Here is a 16,160-nt window from a genome sequence, read left to right as displayed (position 1 = left end):
AATGTGTATGTTTCTGAGTGTAATTGTAAGGCTACCATAGTTAGAACGTTCGACCGTGTGTGTATTATTAATGTTGCGAGTATATTGCATTTAAATTTTGACATTAACAAGATATGGTATTGCAGGATGTTACACAGGGAGAAATTCCACTGTCAATCAAGCTGAATCAAAGAACAAATATTTCGCACGGTATTGTTTTTTTGTTGTTGTAAAATCACCAAAATACTGAACCACTAGGAAAATTCAAAACGGAAGGTCCGTAATCAAATGGCAAAATCAAATGACAAAACAAATCAAACGAATGGACAATAACTGTAAGAAAATCAGTGCCGTTTACATGATTCAGAAAAATGATAAAACACGCAGAACAACATGTTCAGCAAATAAACATATATATTCTGCATAATTGGCATTAAAGATCCATTCCATTTTAAATTATCATCAAGTTTATTTTTGTTATGTCCTTGTCATCATGGCCCACAGTCAGCGTTTTCCCACCCACACACACTTCCCGTTCTCTTGCATAATCCCGTTTTACGATAGCAATCAGTGTCAGCGTTCAGTCCTGAGGGAAGCTGACATCCTTTATTGGAGTCAAATTTTCCAGGTTCATGTCTAGGGTTCACAATTTCCTAAATAAGAGAAAAAAACATTGTATGCATTAAATAGAAAATAGTCTCAAAATTATCAAAGTGAACTTGTTTAAAAGGCATCTACTTATCGCTTAAATTGTCAAATCTTATGTGTTTTTTAAAGGATTTTCTTATCCCAGGCATAGATTACCTTAGCCATATTTGGCACAACTTTTTGGAATTTTGAATCCTCAATGCTCTTCAACTTTTTACTTGTTTGGCTTTATAAATATATTGATATGATCGTCACCGATGAGTCTTATGTAGACGAAACGCGCGTCTGGCGTACTAAATTACAATCCTGGTACCTTTGATAACTATTATATGCAAACAATCACAATGTGGGGGAGGGGGTTTGGTCCCCGACAAAATCATAAAAAAAACACGACACAACATAGCAATATAAAAACTAAACATCACGCATCAAATGCATCATATAAATCTTATAAGAACCCAGGTGCTGAACAACTTGAGGCAGTTTCCGCTCCTTATATATGGCACGCGTGTTGTTGCTCCTGTCAAGCCATTATTACCTTAAAAGCCTCATTTCCGTTTATCTTTTTTTATTGCAAAATAATAATTCCTGACGGTTCAAGAGTAACTGTAAAAATAGCTGATATAAAGTAAAATTACAAAAGTACTGAACTCCGAGGAAAATTCAAAACGGAAAGTCCATAATCAAAATCAAATGGCAAAATCAAAAGCGCAAACACATAAAACGAATGGGTGACAACTGTCATATTCTTGAATTGTGCTGTACAGACATTTTCTTATGTAATTCATTCTTTTTAAATAGGAAGTATCTTATAAGTATTAAGTTAATTTCAATTGACAGTGGGGTCTAATAAACTTCGTTTAGTACAATAGGCTGACATTAAAATTTATATATCTGAATTGATTTTGTAACGATCAATTGTATATTATTTGACATTTGTATTCTTGCACTTATAAATACTGTAATGGTCTACATAATTATATGAGTTTGCGAATTAATGTTATTCAATATTAAAAGTTATAACTTAAATACCAAACACCAAGGCAATTTCAAAAAGGGCAAGTCCATAACAGTTGACAGAATCGAAATCTATGTTATGTCAAGTGTTCTATTGTTTGTGTGTTTCTTTTTTAGCCTGGCGTTGTCATTTTATTTTTGATTTATAAGTTTGACGTACTGTCCCTCTGGTATCTTTCGTCCCTCTTCTATTAATGAACAGAACGAGTGAAAACAATTGCAATATTCTTGACTTGGTGTAGGCATTTTAACAAGAAAAGGGTGGTAAAACTTGGTAAAGAAGCTAGCGAATCCTCCATAATAAAGTTTTTTTCATAATTTCTTTTAATTCACAGCTAAAGTATAGATGGTTGATTCATGCGTTTATTTAACGAAATAATGAAATTCGATCCAAGTTAAACCCATAATCTCAAACCAACGGGAGGCATTTTAGGATAATACAAAACCGAAAGTTTCTTAATAAATAATTTAAATAAAATTTAAAATACTATACTTGCTCTTCATCAGATATGATACCCTTGTAATTTGTTCCACTAGCCGTATCTCTTATTTTTTTTTAAATTTGGGATCTCAGATCTGTTTTACGTCTTATTATTTTTGCCTATCGTATTCTTTTTATTCAAGCGTCACTGATGTGTCTTTGTATCCATTCGTTTGATAAGTTTGAGCTGTTGATTTTACCATTTGATTAGAAACTTTCCGTTTTGTATTTTCCTCGGAATTCAGTATAATTGTGATTTTATCTTTTTGTGTAGCCGGAACTTTGATACTGACTCTTAATAGTGAGTTATTATTATATCTTTCAATTGTTAACAAAAACGAATGAATCAATGTAAATTTCAAAAGTATGTTAAGTTATTGAAAGGCATAACCATATGTGAAGTCTTAACAAATACGATTCAAATTTTGTAAAAGTTAACAATTTTGGGTCAAAGTATGGTCTTCAACACGAAGCATCGGCTCACACAGAACAGCAAACATTTAAGGGCCCAAAAACTAGACTAGTGTAAAATCATTCAAACGAAAAAATCGACGGTATAATCTATATATAGAAAAGAGAAACACTATTCAGCAAACGACAACATCTGAACATCAAATTCACGACTGAGGACAGGTGCAAACAAATGCAGCGGGTTTAAATGTTTAGAATAGGTACCAACCTTCACCCTTATCTGAAATAACACTTACTTTACAATCACAGTTTTGTTTATATGAATCAGAACCGCCACTAAACAGGTACAACATCAACTCAAATGTAACATCAGTGATCTTATAAATGAAGTTACCACATGTTATGGTAGATATCCTTCCTGTTTTTTTGTCCCTCCGACCTGAAGTGAAAACAAAACCATACTTTTGGTTTATACTAATATAACATAACTGTTTAATCAACATATTTCTGTATTCTTGTGTAGAAACATTTACTTGTATAATCAATTTATACTTTCGGAAAGAAAAAAAAATGTATAATTAATATTAAATAAATCATAAATTCGGGAACTAGTTCAAATGCAAAGACACATTTCTACATTATTGCATATCCAGTACCTAGATAACATGCATAAGGTATAAAAAAAAAAATATAAAGAAAACCACCAAGAGTCATATTTGGCTGTCGTATGTTTTTCTTAAAGAAAAAGAGAAAAATCTTATTATTGTGAACTGAAAAAATACAGATAGTGAAGAAAGACAATTTATTATTGTAAACATGTCAATAAGAAACTAGTCACTGAGCGTATTGCAGTAGAATGCAATGAGTATGTAGGTAATGGTATACTAATATCTTTGGTAAGCTTTATTGGCTAGCCGAATAATGAAGTCATTATTGGGTTAGGTAAACTACCCTGGTTTAAGAGTAGTATAGTCTGACAAATTACCAATCTTTCTGTCTGTAGGACTAGACTACTCCGAAAGGATTATAGTATACCTAACCTAATAATGACTTCATGATTCAGCTTACAAGCAAGTTAACCAAAGATTCGACTTTTACCTACACGATCAATGAATTCTGTTGTAAACGTTTTAACCTTTTGCTAATATTTAAACCATGTTAAAACTATGGTGTTACTCAGTACCTGACAATACATACTGTTCTCCTACAGCCATAAATCTTACACCACACATCGAAGAAGAGGAATACGTGTCTATGATAATCGTTGAACCAATTGATTCATGAACACCCTGAAACATTCAATGTATATTTTAGCATAGATATGAAACGATAAAAGCAATACGTTTGGTTTAAGGTAACACGATACCGAATGACATATCTCTTGTCAATTGTAAAACAACAAAAAATATAAATCAATTGCTTTAAAAAAGCAATTGTAGGGGGTCTTTCCCTCTTTAAAATTAATTGAATTGGGGGGGGGGGGGTTTGTTTGTTTGTTTGTTTGTTTGTTTGTTTGTTTGTTTGTTCGTTTCTGTATGGGGTCTATATTATTGTTACCGGAGAAGTTTCATGTTTAGTTTGGAAAGTTTTTCTTTTATTTTAGATACAGCGCGTGCGCCACATCACGTGACACGGGTTTATAATAACGAAAAGATAGTCTTTTTATTTCTTTTTAGGTGGGGACGTTAAACAGACAACATCTATAGAGATGGAATGTACACAATGTAATTTCTTTTGTCATTGTAGGAAATTGACATTTTGATGACAGTTCACAAGTAGTGCATGTTTTGGATTTAATTGATCCGGTGTAACCACATTTATTGATTATTTTCTGATAATGTACATTTTTCAGCACCTGTTTGTAACACAGATTAGTATTTCAAACTCGGAGCGGACATTTTATTGTAGGTTTTTACTGAGATTTACGGACCTAGCAAGCGATTTTTACGGCATTGCCATTTATTTTCTCTAGGAAAAGCTTTGAGAGATATCTGCACCAAGTTTTTTTATAAACGTTTAGTACATGTATGCCCTGCTGACTGCAAATTTTGAGGTCGATTGTACTTGTAGTTTCAGAGAACATGTGGATTTTTTTTTTCAGAAGTGACGTAAGAACAATATTAAATTTCAATTTTTCTTGAATAATTGAGAGTTTGTTCCTTCAATAAACTGTCATGATTAAACAGTCATACAGATTGATTGATTGATTGATTGATTGATTGATTAGTTGGTTAGTTGGTTGGTTGGTTGGTTGGTTGGTTAAACACGTTGGATAGGGTCAATTGAAACACGGAAAAAGAAACAAAGAAGATCTTGGACCCTATATTAAACACATGAGACGGAAACATGATTGATTGATCATGATCATGATTGATTGATCATGATCATGATTGATTGATCATGATCATGATTGATTGATTAATTGATTAGTTGGTTGGTTGGTTGGTTGCTTGCTTGCTTGGTTAAACACGTTGGATAGGGTCAATTGAAACACGGAAAAAGAAACAAAGAAGATCTTGGACCCTATATTAAACACATGAGACGGAAACATGATTGATTGATCATGATCATGATTGATTGATTGATTGATTGATTGATTGATTGATTAGTTGGTTAGTTGGTTGGTTGGTTGGTTGGTTGGTTGGTTGGTTGGTTGGTTGGTTGGTTGGTTAAACACGTTGGATAGGATCAATTGAAACACGGAAAAAGACACAAAGAAGATCTTGGACCCTTTATTAAACACATGAGACGGAAACATGATTGGTTGATCATGATCATGATTGATTGATTGATTGATTGATTGATTGGTTGGTTGGTTGGTTGGTTGAACCCTATAAGAAACACATGAGACGGAAACATGATTGATTGATTGATCATGATCATTATTGGTTGATTGATCATGATCATGATTGATTGATTGATTGATTGGTTGGTTGGTATGTTGGTTGGTTGGTCGGTTGGTTGGTTGGTTGGTTGGTTGGTTGGTTGAAATTCAAACACACATAAAACTGTTTAAATAGTGCCAAAACCACATAATTTGATGACCTTGACCTTTGACCTTGTAACCTTCGTCAAGGTCATTGCTCCACAAGGTCATTGCAAAAGACCCTATGGGTCAAGGACCTTTTGTTTAAGAGTTTTGCCTAAAAATGGCTTTTTAAAAACCATCGATGGGAGTTATGTCCCTTACATGATGGTAAAATCAATATAGTCATAATGTAAAAAAGTTGCCCCTTGAAGTACCAAGCATTTTTCACTGCTTAATTTTTTTGTATCTATAACCGTTCAAGAGTTATAGGGAAATCAAAGACATATGAAAATCTAAAATATGACCTTGACCTTTGACCTTGACCTAATTTTCTAAGTTAGGAATCAGGGGACTCAAATAAAAACATTCCAGGGTTATAAGGTTAACGGTTTATGAGTTAAAAAAACATACCGACAAATTTATTCCGTAAAGGTAGATAACTCCTATAAAATTTCATCGAATCGCTTCGATCCAAATTAGCCAAAAATTCCTGAGGATGTAACGAACAATTTGTAAAAAGAATTTTGTCGCTTTCTTATTTTGTTACGAAGGAGATGCACACACATGACAAACAGTGAATAGGGAGATAACTCTTACAAAGAAAATGGTTCGGCTTAGCAGGGTGAAATTTAAAAGCGCATAAACTATACGATACAATATGAAAAAAATCTAAGCGACATATTGCGAAACAAACATTTATCGCAAGAACAAAATTTGGCGGAAGAAAAAAAAAAAAAAAATAATAATAATAATCAGAACAAATACAATAGGCTTTCCACAGAAAAGTGGAAAGACCTAATAATACCTTTGTTTTGAACGAAACACAATTATTTTCTATATATAGTTACGACAACTGAGTATTTCGTTATATCTTTTGTTGTATATATAGAGAACAGAAATAAACTAAGGCAAGACATAACGTACGTTGATAAAGCCAATATACAAATACAATTTGTACACCGAATCATCATGTTCATATCTAATTTCCCGAATCAGGAAGAGTAAAGTGTACATCGGATTATTATGTGCATATTTAATTTCCCGAATCAGGCAGAGTTTAAACAAATTCAACTTAAGAAATTATGGTTATGGCTTTTTTTTTTTAACATTCAAATAGTAATATCTAAGGGAGCAACCTTTTGTGTTTATTTGGGGGGGGGGGGGGGGGGGTGGGGGGGGGGGGGGGGGGGGCTGGGCTAGGATGAAAAATGTTGTCCTGCCTTTTTTTTAGTTTATCCTGCCTTTTTTTTTACATAAATTGTCATCCTGACTTTTTTTTTGCAAGTGTCTCATCATTTTTTTTTTTTTTACTCAAAACTCCTGTCCTGCCTATTTTTTTCAAATTTCATCCTAGCCCCCCCTTTTTTATTAAAGCTATCTAAACCCCTCATTTGTATGACAGTCGCATAAGATTTTATTATATTGCAACAAGTTGTGAACAAAACACACAGACATAACTGTAAAAAAAGTTAACAAAAGTCAGCATTGAGGTATAATCTTAATCTCTATATAAAACAAACAAATACGTCAACAAAATAAACCATCATATTTTAGCTGATACTATATTTCGCTGTCTTGTTAAATAAGTAAAAATCCAACTTTAACATAATCGCGTTATTCTCTATTCGCGTACGTCGCGAAAAAGAAATCACTCGCACATTAGTTGGTTTACAGTGTTCGATCTGTTCATACTTAAATTTTCTGATTGCACGGAAATATGTTTTGTTGATGTTGCAAAATATTCTGTCTATCTTACCTTCAATGACTTTAATAGTTTAAAGTGATATTGTATTTTACGTCCTCCCTTAGGAGTTTCCTTTTTTATTACTCTCCCGACCAATACTAAAAAAGGATAAAACATTGGTAATGTCACATGATCGAATCCGACACAGATATCTTTAAAACCATCACATCATGAGAAAATCTCAACCTTGATACACATATTTTTATTTTAAATTGATTGAAACTAAGGCATTAACTGAAAGTAATGAAATTGTTTTGGTCGTATATTGATATGACGTTGGTGTTGTCGTCGTCGTCGTCGGTAGACAATTGGTTTTCGCACTATAACTTTAGTAAAAGTAAATAGAAATCTATGAAATTCAAACGCAAGGTTCATGACCATAAAAGGAAGGCTATGGTTGATTGTGGGAGTTTTTGTCACAACAGTTTAGGAATAAGGGGACACAAAGGGCCCAAATAAGCATTTTTTAAATGTTTTTCACAATAACTTTAGTATAAGTCAATTGAAATCTATGAAATTTCAACAAGGTTTATGACCACAAAAGGAAGGTGGGGATTGCTTTTGGAAGTTTTTGGTCCCAACAGTTTAAGAATTAGGTACAAAAAGGGTCCAAAGTTGAAATTTGTTTGATTTCATCAAAACAATAATTATTGGGGTTCTTTGATATGCCAAATCCAACTGTGTATTTAGATTCTTAATTTTGTGGTCCTGTTTTCAAATTGGTATTTATTGGTCCAAAGAGTCCAAAATTAAACTTCGTTTGATTTTTAAAAAAAATTGAATTCTTGGGGTTCTTTGATATGCTGAATCTAAACATGTACTTAGATTTTTGATTATAGACCCAAAATAGGGGTCCAAAATTAAACTTTTGTTTGATTTCAACAAAAATTGAATATATGGGGTTCTTCAATATGCTATATTAAACCATGTATTTAGATTTTTAATATTTGGACCAGGTAATCAATTTGGTCTACATTGAGGGCTTTTAAAGGATCTAAAATTGAACTTTATTTGATTTCATCAAAAATTGAAATGTTGGCGTTCTATGATATGCTGAATCTAACCATGTATTTATATTTTTGATATTGGACCATGATAGGTAAATGTCCAATTTAAAATTTTTAAGATTTTAAGTTTAAGTTCTTAGACAAAATTCATTCTGTGTCAAAAACCTATGTTGTGGGATTCTCGTGGGATTGTGTCTGTTCATTTTAGTGTTATGTCGTTGTTCTCCTCTTATATTTAATGCGTTTCCTCGGTTTTAGTTTGTTACCCCGATTTTGTTTTTTGTCTTTGGATTTATGAGTTTTGAACAGCGGTATACTTCTGTTGCCTTTATTTGTGTCAACTATTTAATTACAATCCAAATTCAGAGCTGTATCAAGCTTCAATGTTGAGTCCATACTTGCCCCAACAGTTCAGGGTTCCATCTCTGCGGTTGTATAAAGCTGCGCCCTGCGGAGCATCTGGTTTTTAAAATGTTTTATGTCGGTTAAAGTGATCTCAACATCAGCAAAAAGTTAAATAACAAAAATATCGAACCCTGAGGAAATTCGAAAATAAAACTCATTAAGCAAATGGCAAATTCAAAAGCTCAATCACATCTAACAACGAATAACAACTGTCACATTCCAAACTTTATATAAGCATTTCCATTTGTAGAACATTGTGAATTAAACCTGGTTTTATAGCTAGCTTAGCCTTCTCCTTTTTATTTGTTTTGTCAGATAGATGGAATCCTCCTTATTTTATCCATGAAATGGCATTACAACTATTATCTGCTATAAACCCGTATGTTTCGTTTCATAATCTTATTACATATAATTTAAAAAGCAATATTTTAAAATCTAACAAAATCCTTGTTACTTTTTTACAGCTTTTATAAGGAAAATGGACCCAATGTTAAATGTACAAACAAATATAGAGAGGGTTATTTCCAGACAATCTCTCAAATGCTAGTATTTCAAAAACATGGATAGAGACCTTTAATATTTTCTCACCTTATTTAGTTTATTTTTTATATACTATCAATTTGTAACGGTCTTTTTTTTTAATTTTAAAACATAGTAGTTACGAAAACAGAGGATCAAGATATAATAGAAGGAAAAAAACGAAGCTTTATTAGCAGAACAGTGATATACAATATGCATTTTAATCAACCAAACAGATTTATGAATAGGCCACTAATGGGAAAATTCGTATACAAAATTCATACAAAATTATTTTGCAAGCAAACACTTTAAAGGTAATGCCTATTAACAGAAGTTCAAAATGCGAGAACAAAAAACTTTCTACAATCTCAACTTGGCGTCTCTGCGTTTGAACAACTGACTTGGTTGAAACTTCCAAAGAGTTGAAGAGTTTTATTGAACTCTGTCCACATTTGTTTTCAATTTAAATCAAGCAATACGAACTATTCTAGGATTACGCCATTTATGTTTAATAGGAACTTTAGAAACAAATAAATCGTGATAGTTTAATCTCATTTTTTTCGTTTTGGTTTTGTGGTTTGAAAGTAAGATAACAAAAATACCGACCTCCGAGGGAAATTTAAAACGGAAAGTCCTTAATCAAATGGCAAAATCAAAAGCTCAAACACACCAAACAAATATTCCTGATTTGGGACAAGCATTTTCTTATGAAGAAAATGGTGGGTTAATTTTGACCTTTGGAGGAATAGATATCAATTTACTTACATAATTTTGAGGTGAATAAAAGCTAAAAAAAATACTCACCAACAGAATCTTCCCTGCAAAATATTCGTTGTGGGTGTTGTACAAAGCACCGACATCCACTTGATATGTATGTAACCCATAGCAAAATTACTAATATGCATGTTACTTTGCAAGACATTTTCAGAAATATGTTGTTTTACACGTTATATAATCTCATGTTATATTTTCATCGATCAATATATACGTAGTTAACAATCACGTGTTCTTATTTACTTGAATAAATTGATATTTATTAACATATATAACATGTCATTTCATTTTTTATACAGGATGTTTTCTTATAATAAACTGACGTAAACTTAACCACATGTTGTTCAAATATGTTCTTTTCAGTAACTCACCACATGTAAACCGTTCCCAAAAGGTACAAAGTACTTAGAATTATCATAAAATTTACGGAAGCTTTTATTTTTGTGTTTTTGTTATTTTAGAGAGGGATGAAAATGTAGTTGTTATTTTTTTTTAATTTTCGATATGATTGTTGGAGTTTAATTTTTAATATTATTAATTATAAGACCTCACTATATATTTTAAATACGTGTACTTTTTCTGGACCCCGACCCGCGTCCGAATACCAGTCAGAACTTTTGACAGGATTGATCTCAAAATAGTAATCTCATCGCCAATAACCATTGTACTTTTAATCAGTATAGTATTAAAGTCATAAGAAACATCAAGGTAAAAAAAATAATGCATATGTTTTTTTTATAACTCAACGGATAGTATTCATTATAAAACTTATATACTTTTTTTTGAAGAAAATTCTTTAATTTATTCATATTTAGGAGAAGTTTACTTTATTCTAATTGCTTCCTTCCAGGAAGCAATTCCCCCGACATATTTTCCGTATGCAAATTGACCTCGGTGTGACCCAAAAATCCGGTGATCGCAATACGCATGAACGTCCTTAAAATAAACTATTCACTGAATTTAAATGTTAACACGTGCTCAATTTCCATACTTTTTTGTTGACTTTTTGTCGATTGTTGACAAACAGGTGACAATCGTTAAACTTCGGATTCAAAACACGAACTTTAATTACCTGTCATATTTTCACAACAACACTGACCGATTGAAAAACAAATTGACGATTAAACGAAATTTACACGAAAAAAAATGATATTTTCGTGCACAGAAGACTAAGTTTATGATGTTTGTATGTATTGGTTCAAGAATTGGAAGAACATTATTTTTTACCGATCACTCGTTTCTTATGACTTTTATTAAAAGTTATTTTCAGTGGTTGACAAAACAATGATACCGCTAATTCTCAATATGATGTTGATGTGTGACAAAGATGCTTCAATAAGTTTATAACATTTCAGTTCACAATTAACATGTTCAACGGATGCTCGGTATTTTGCACTGAGTCTGTTGAGCGTCCATCATTTTCTCTTTTTCATGTTTCTACTTTCTGGTTAAATATGATATCTAGTATTTATCGTCTTTGGTTGATGAAATTATAAAAACTCTTTCTCTCGACGGGGATTAGGAACAACATAACTTCATCAGATGAATAATGAAGATATAAATGCAGGCGATGGCACAGCGAAGGCTGAACAAATTGTCTCAGATAATGCTATAACCAGAACTGAAGATAATTTTTATGACGCTCTTGTAATAAAGCCACAAGAGACCGTTCCATAAAAAAGTAAAAAGAATCGTTTACCTCTGAGGAGCAAAACATTTGTAGATTGAACTTTTTTTCTTCACCTTATTTTTTGGGTGTATTTAATGTTACTAATAATAGGGCAAAGGAAAAATTACATGGTGGTACACTTCTTTTTTGCTACGACCATTTGAAACTACCCAATTCTGAAAGTCATTTTTACATTTTTCATCAATTTTTACTTATTTGTGAATAATGTTTTAAACAAATCAGTTTCACATTTCAACTTTTTTTCACACGCTCAAGAAAGATAAAATTGACCTAAAAAAACACCCATTTTTTATTATAAATGATTGAAACTCAAAAACTACTTATTGTAATACATAATTTTTTTCACAGAGTTAAGTGTGATTTAAATTCATTGATATTTTCCACTTGTTTCACTGTTTTTGAAATGATTCTAGAACGGGATTTCAACGGGACATAAACGTAGGAACATGATACATTCTTAGTGCAATTAGTTTGCAGTTACCAAAAATGATATGACAATTTATTAAAAAAAAAGGTTCTAAGATAGTTGTAAAGCCTCGGAGTCGATTAAAAATATTATGACGCATGAAACAATTATACAAAAAACTTAATACCGCAGTCCCACTAGGCCACGATCGCACTACGATCTGTGAAACAAAATGCAAATTTTGATGATCGTAGTACGATCGTGTAGATCGCAGTACGGTCGTGTCACGGCCGTGAAGAGGTATTCAAGATCGTGATGAGCTTGGCCAATTTTGAACGTGTTCAAAACAACCGTGGTGCGGTCGTGGTGAAATCAGTGAGCGCACACTAAGGTCGTGGTAGATCGTAAAGGTCGCTGTTCCATCGTAGCGAGAGCGTAACGAATGCGTGATTCTACTTAGAGACTGCGCTACGATCTCACAGTGACGTTATTACGACCTCACTACGACCATCACAGTCTCACCGCGACCCGACTACGCTTCCACTACGACAATTCCACGTTACACCACGCTGTTCAAGACCTCAGTGCGATTCTAACACGCCCTTGCTGTCTACATCACGCTCTTCTGACGACATCACTACGTTCATACTACGACCATCGTTCTCATTGTCATTTTCACATAAAATAAATAAAATCTTTCCATTTTTTTTCTCTGTATGCAATCAGGACTTCTTGTCCATTTTCTCTAACGGCTCAACCATGCTTCTCGTTTTTATTTAGATTATGTCGTTGGTTTTTCCGTTTAAATGGTTTTACACACTATTAATATTTGGGGCCCTTTATAGCATGCTGTTCGGTGTGAGTCAAGAATCCGTGTTGAAGGCCATACCTTGATCTATAATGGTTTACTTTTATAACTTGTTACTTGGATGGAGAGTTGTCTCAACGACACGCATACCACATATTCCTATATCTATTGCCACATATGTGTCATCTCTGCTATTGTTCACTAAAATATCGTCATTTGAGCTTGATGGACCAGCAATAGGTTGTAATTAGGGTTAGTTGGTCGTCCGACATCTCTGCTGGATCAGGAATCGTTACTATCAGAGCTCGCTTGGCCTATCACCAACCCCTACCACCACGCCCACGTATTCTAGTAGATTTTGGTGGCATGACTGTATTGGTTCTGAGAAATTTACGTATTTATCAGAAATAGAAGTAATGGAACTGTATTGATAAGGAACACGATGTTGACGTTATTGCTGAGAACGTAGTAAGATCGCGGTATGTGCGTAGTGTTATTGTGGTAAGAATTTGCTATAATCGTAGTAGAAGCGTGGTAAGAAGATCGTGATGAAATCGGATAACTCGTGGTATGGTCGTAGGGAGAACGTGATGAGCGTAGAAAAAAATGCATAGTTGTGAGCGTAGTGAGCATGGTGAGGTTGCAGAATAAGGGCGGTTAGAACGTGGTATAATCGTAGCGGGATCGTTGTAGAATATTTCTGAGGACGTAGTAGCATCGTGAAAGCAACGAAAAATTATACTTGTATGCCACTCATACCGCAACCTCACCCAGATCTGAATGTATTTCGAGTGTGATCGTGGTCAAGTGGGACTGGGGCTTAAAGTATAATAATACCATTATATTTGCCTGTATGTCCAATGTTTGCAAGTTTGTTTTATAAAATTTATATCAAAAATGTATATCAGGAATGTCTCGGACACTTAAAAAATTAGCCTTGGCCAATTGTTTAAAAAGAAAGATTTTCCAGGAAATTAAAATCTATGAAAAAAAATACATTGCAATTGCTCTAACGTAAACAATTTTTGCCAGATATTTATAGTATTTGGTACTGCCTTTGGGCATACAAAATATGTGAAACGTGGAGGACATTGGAACCCTATTCTTTTATTCTCATTTAAAATCATTATGTACAAAAGTATACCTTACTACGGAGCTCCATAATTTTAAAAAATACGAAGACACTTATGATGAACACTTTAACACGTCATTAAGATTACAAAGGCTTAATGTATTATTTGTTAAGTTGAAACGGCATATTTATCAACAAGGCCTAGTATTTTTCGAGGATATTTTTTCAGAAAAAAGTCGAATCGTCCTTTGACATAAACCATGGTTCGTCAACTTTCAGCTCAGAAACTTTATATAAAGCATAATTTCCAGATGCAAGCTCTTGCATACCGAATGGGTTTGAAAATGTATTTCGTTGATAAATTACTACATCTATTTCCTTGTGTATTAAAAATAGATTTTCTGTTATAAACCATGTTCACCATATCCCGATACCGAAACAAAAACGGATACTGAAACCAAAATTGTAGTCAAATAAATGTTAAAAAATATTGTTATGTCAATTAGCCCAAACCTTTCACTCAATTATATTGTTTTTAATTGGAATACACTAGATGGGATATTACTTCAATTCATCAGTTCACATAAATCTATCGAAAAAATTGAGTTTAATTCAATTATTATTAAATACACTAATGCAAATTATAGACAAATTATTTGTCATGTACATTTATCATTTAGCAGGTTTTGTCGTAGGTAAAGAGCTGCACATAGTTCTACAATAGCCGCAATATCGTTCCGACTATGTCGATAAAAAGAACCTATCATTTCATAAATTTTCCTACGTCCTATGGAATGTTCCACATAAAGTCTTCTTTTCATTGACAATTTTGTGTTGATTATTGCATTTTAATTGCGTAGATGCCTTACAGTATATTGTGTTGCAATAGGATATTCTGATGAGTATATGGTATCACCAATTTAGTAACAATCACGAGGAAACGGTAATATCTTTAGTGGACCGGTCGCATCTATCAATCTGTAAGTCATCGCGTTATTATCATGACATAGGAAACAAGAATTGATAGATTTTATTTTTTTCCTGTGATTATTATGACCTGCGTACTAATAAAATGTATATGAACATATTCACTATAAAACATTGCCTGGTTTTCGGTTCGGCGATTTTTTCTATGGAAGATGCTATCAATATATCTAACTGATTCTTCCAACTCTGGCCAATCACTCTTCATATATTCCAATTCCTCAGACGAATGCAATGTTAGCATTGAAATGAAAGCTTGATGAAGAATTGGCCCAATTTCATGGATAACTTTGTGATCTAAAGTATTGCTAACATCAAACATCAAATCCATTTGTTCAAATGTAGGTTAACAAATGAAATTAAAACCATAAAAAGTTTAGCTTATACATGTAATAAGTATCACTTCTTTATTCTCTTGACCTATTCTGCTTATAGCGCTCTCATAAATATCAAATATATACTTCATTAAAATTATGAACTGTTGATGGATAAATGGGCCCATGAAGCAACTGGAATGTTAAGAATTTCGTTTATTTATACTGATATAAAAATTGTTTGCCTTTATAAGTATTTGTTTTGGTTCATCTGTAAAGGAGTAGGTTCGGAAAGGACCATATTTGGCCCCAATTATAAAGTTCATAGTTAAAAGACAATAAATGTTTAAAGTTGCCTTACAGACATGTTAGAAAGTTAAACAGAACTGTTTTTGTCAAAGTTTCATTCTAACACGTTGCTTTTTACATCCAAAAAAGGTCAAAATAAGAGATTTTGGTGAAATTTGACAAAATCAGCTAGATTTCAACCAAACATAGGAAAGATAGAGCGCAGGCGTCGACAAGCTTTAGATTCAAATAAGACATGTGAAATGTCTTCACAAACATTATTTTAAAAGATCTGTGTTGTCGACGTATGCACTCTATGTTTCCTGTCCAATAATTTATGGAAATTTTAACATTTTCATTGATATTTTCGTGAAAAATCAATATGAGTACAACTTGTGACGTCATAATGAAACGCAGAAACGTACATCTTTCAACAAAATGGTTGATATCCTAGCTAGTCAATGTTTTAGCTATAATTTATCAACATATTGGTCGATAAATCCGAATTTGAAATTTACGCTAAAAAAGGGGGCCATTTTAGGACCTTATCCAACATACTCCTTTAAGGTTCTCTTTTTTTTTTTA

The 16,160-nt window shown here is 32.8% G+C and overlaps 1 protein-coding gene across 1 annotated transcript; it reads right to left on the bottom strand.

The window, feature by feature from the left end:
• Nucleotides 1–375: 375 nt before the first annotated feature.
• Nucleotides 376–10,253, bottom strand: LOC134728279 (metalloproteinase inhibitor 3-like). The gene is made up of 5 exons (XM_063592827.1): nucleotides 10,044–10,253; nucleotides 7,321–7,406; nucleotides 3,720–3,825; nucleotides 2,833–2,975; nucleotides 376–632 (listed from the first exon to the last, which is right to left on the bottom strand). Exons 1-5 carry the CDS (start codon nucleotides 10,159–10,161, stop codon nucleotides 471–473), a joined length of 615 nt encoding a protein of 204 aa, XP_063448897.1. The 5' UTR covers nucleotides 10,162–10,253; the 3' UTR covers nucleotides 376–470.
• Nucleotides 10,254–16,160: the final 5,907 nt, after the last annotated feature.

This window comes from Mytilus trossulus, chromosome 8 (genome assembly GCF_036588685.1).
Source record: "Mytilus trossulus isolate FHL-02 chromosome 8, PNRI_Mtr1.1.1.hap1, whole genome shotgun sequence".
Lineage (NCBI taxonomy): Eukaryota > Metazoa > Mollusca > Bivalvia > Mytilida > Mytilidae > Mytilus > Mytilus trossulus.
The sequence above is the reverse complement of the archived record's forward strand: the minus strand, read 5'-3'. Positions and strand labels throughout refer to the sequence as shown.

Excerpts from the sequence above, each read along its gene's own strand:
- LOC134728279 (XM_063592827.1), bottom strand. The coding sequence starts at position 10,161 with ATGTCTTGCAAAGTAACATGCATATTAGTAATTTTGCTATGGGTTACA. Across the intron at positions 3,826-7,320 it reads AACTATTAAAGTCATTGAAG|GGTGTTCATGAATCAATTGG; the intron begins GTAAGATAGACA and ends TGAATGTTTCAG. Across the intron at positions 633-2,832 it reads AACAAAACTGTGATTGTAAA|GAAATTGTGAACCCTAGACA; the intron begins GTAAGTGTTATT and ends TCTCTTATTTAG.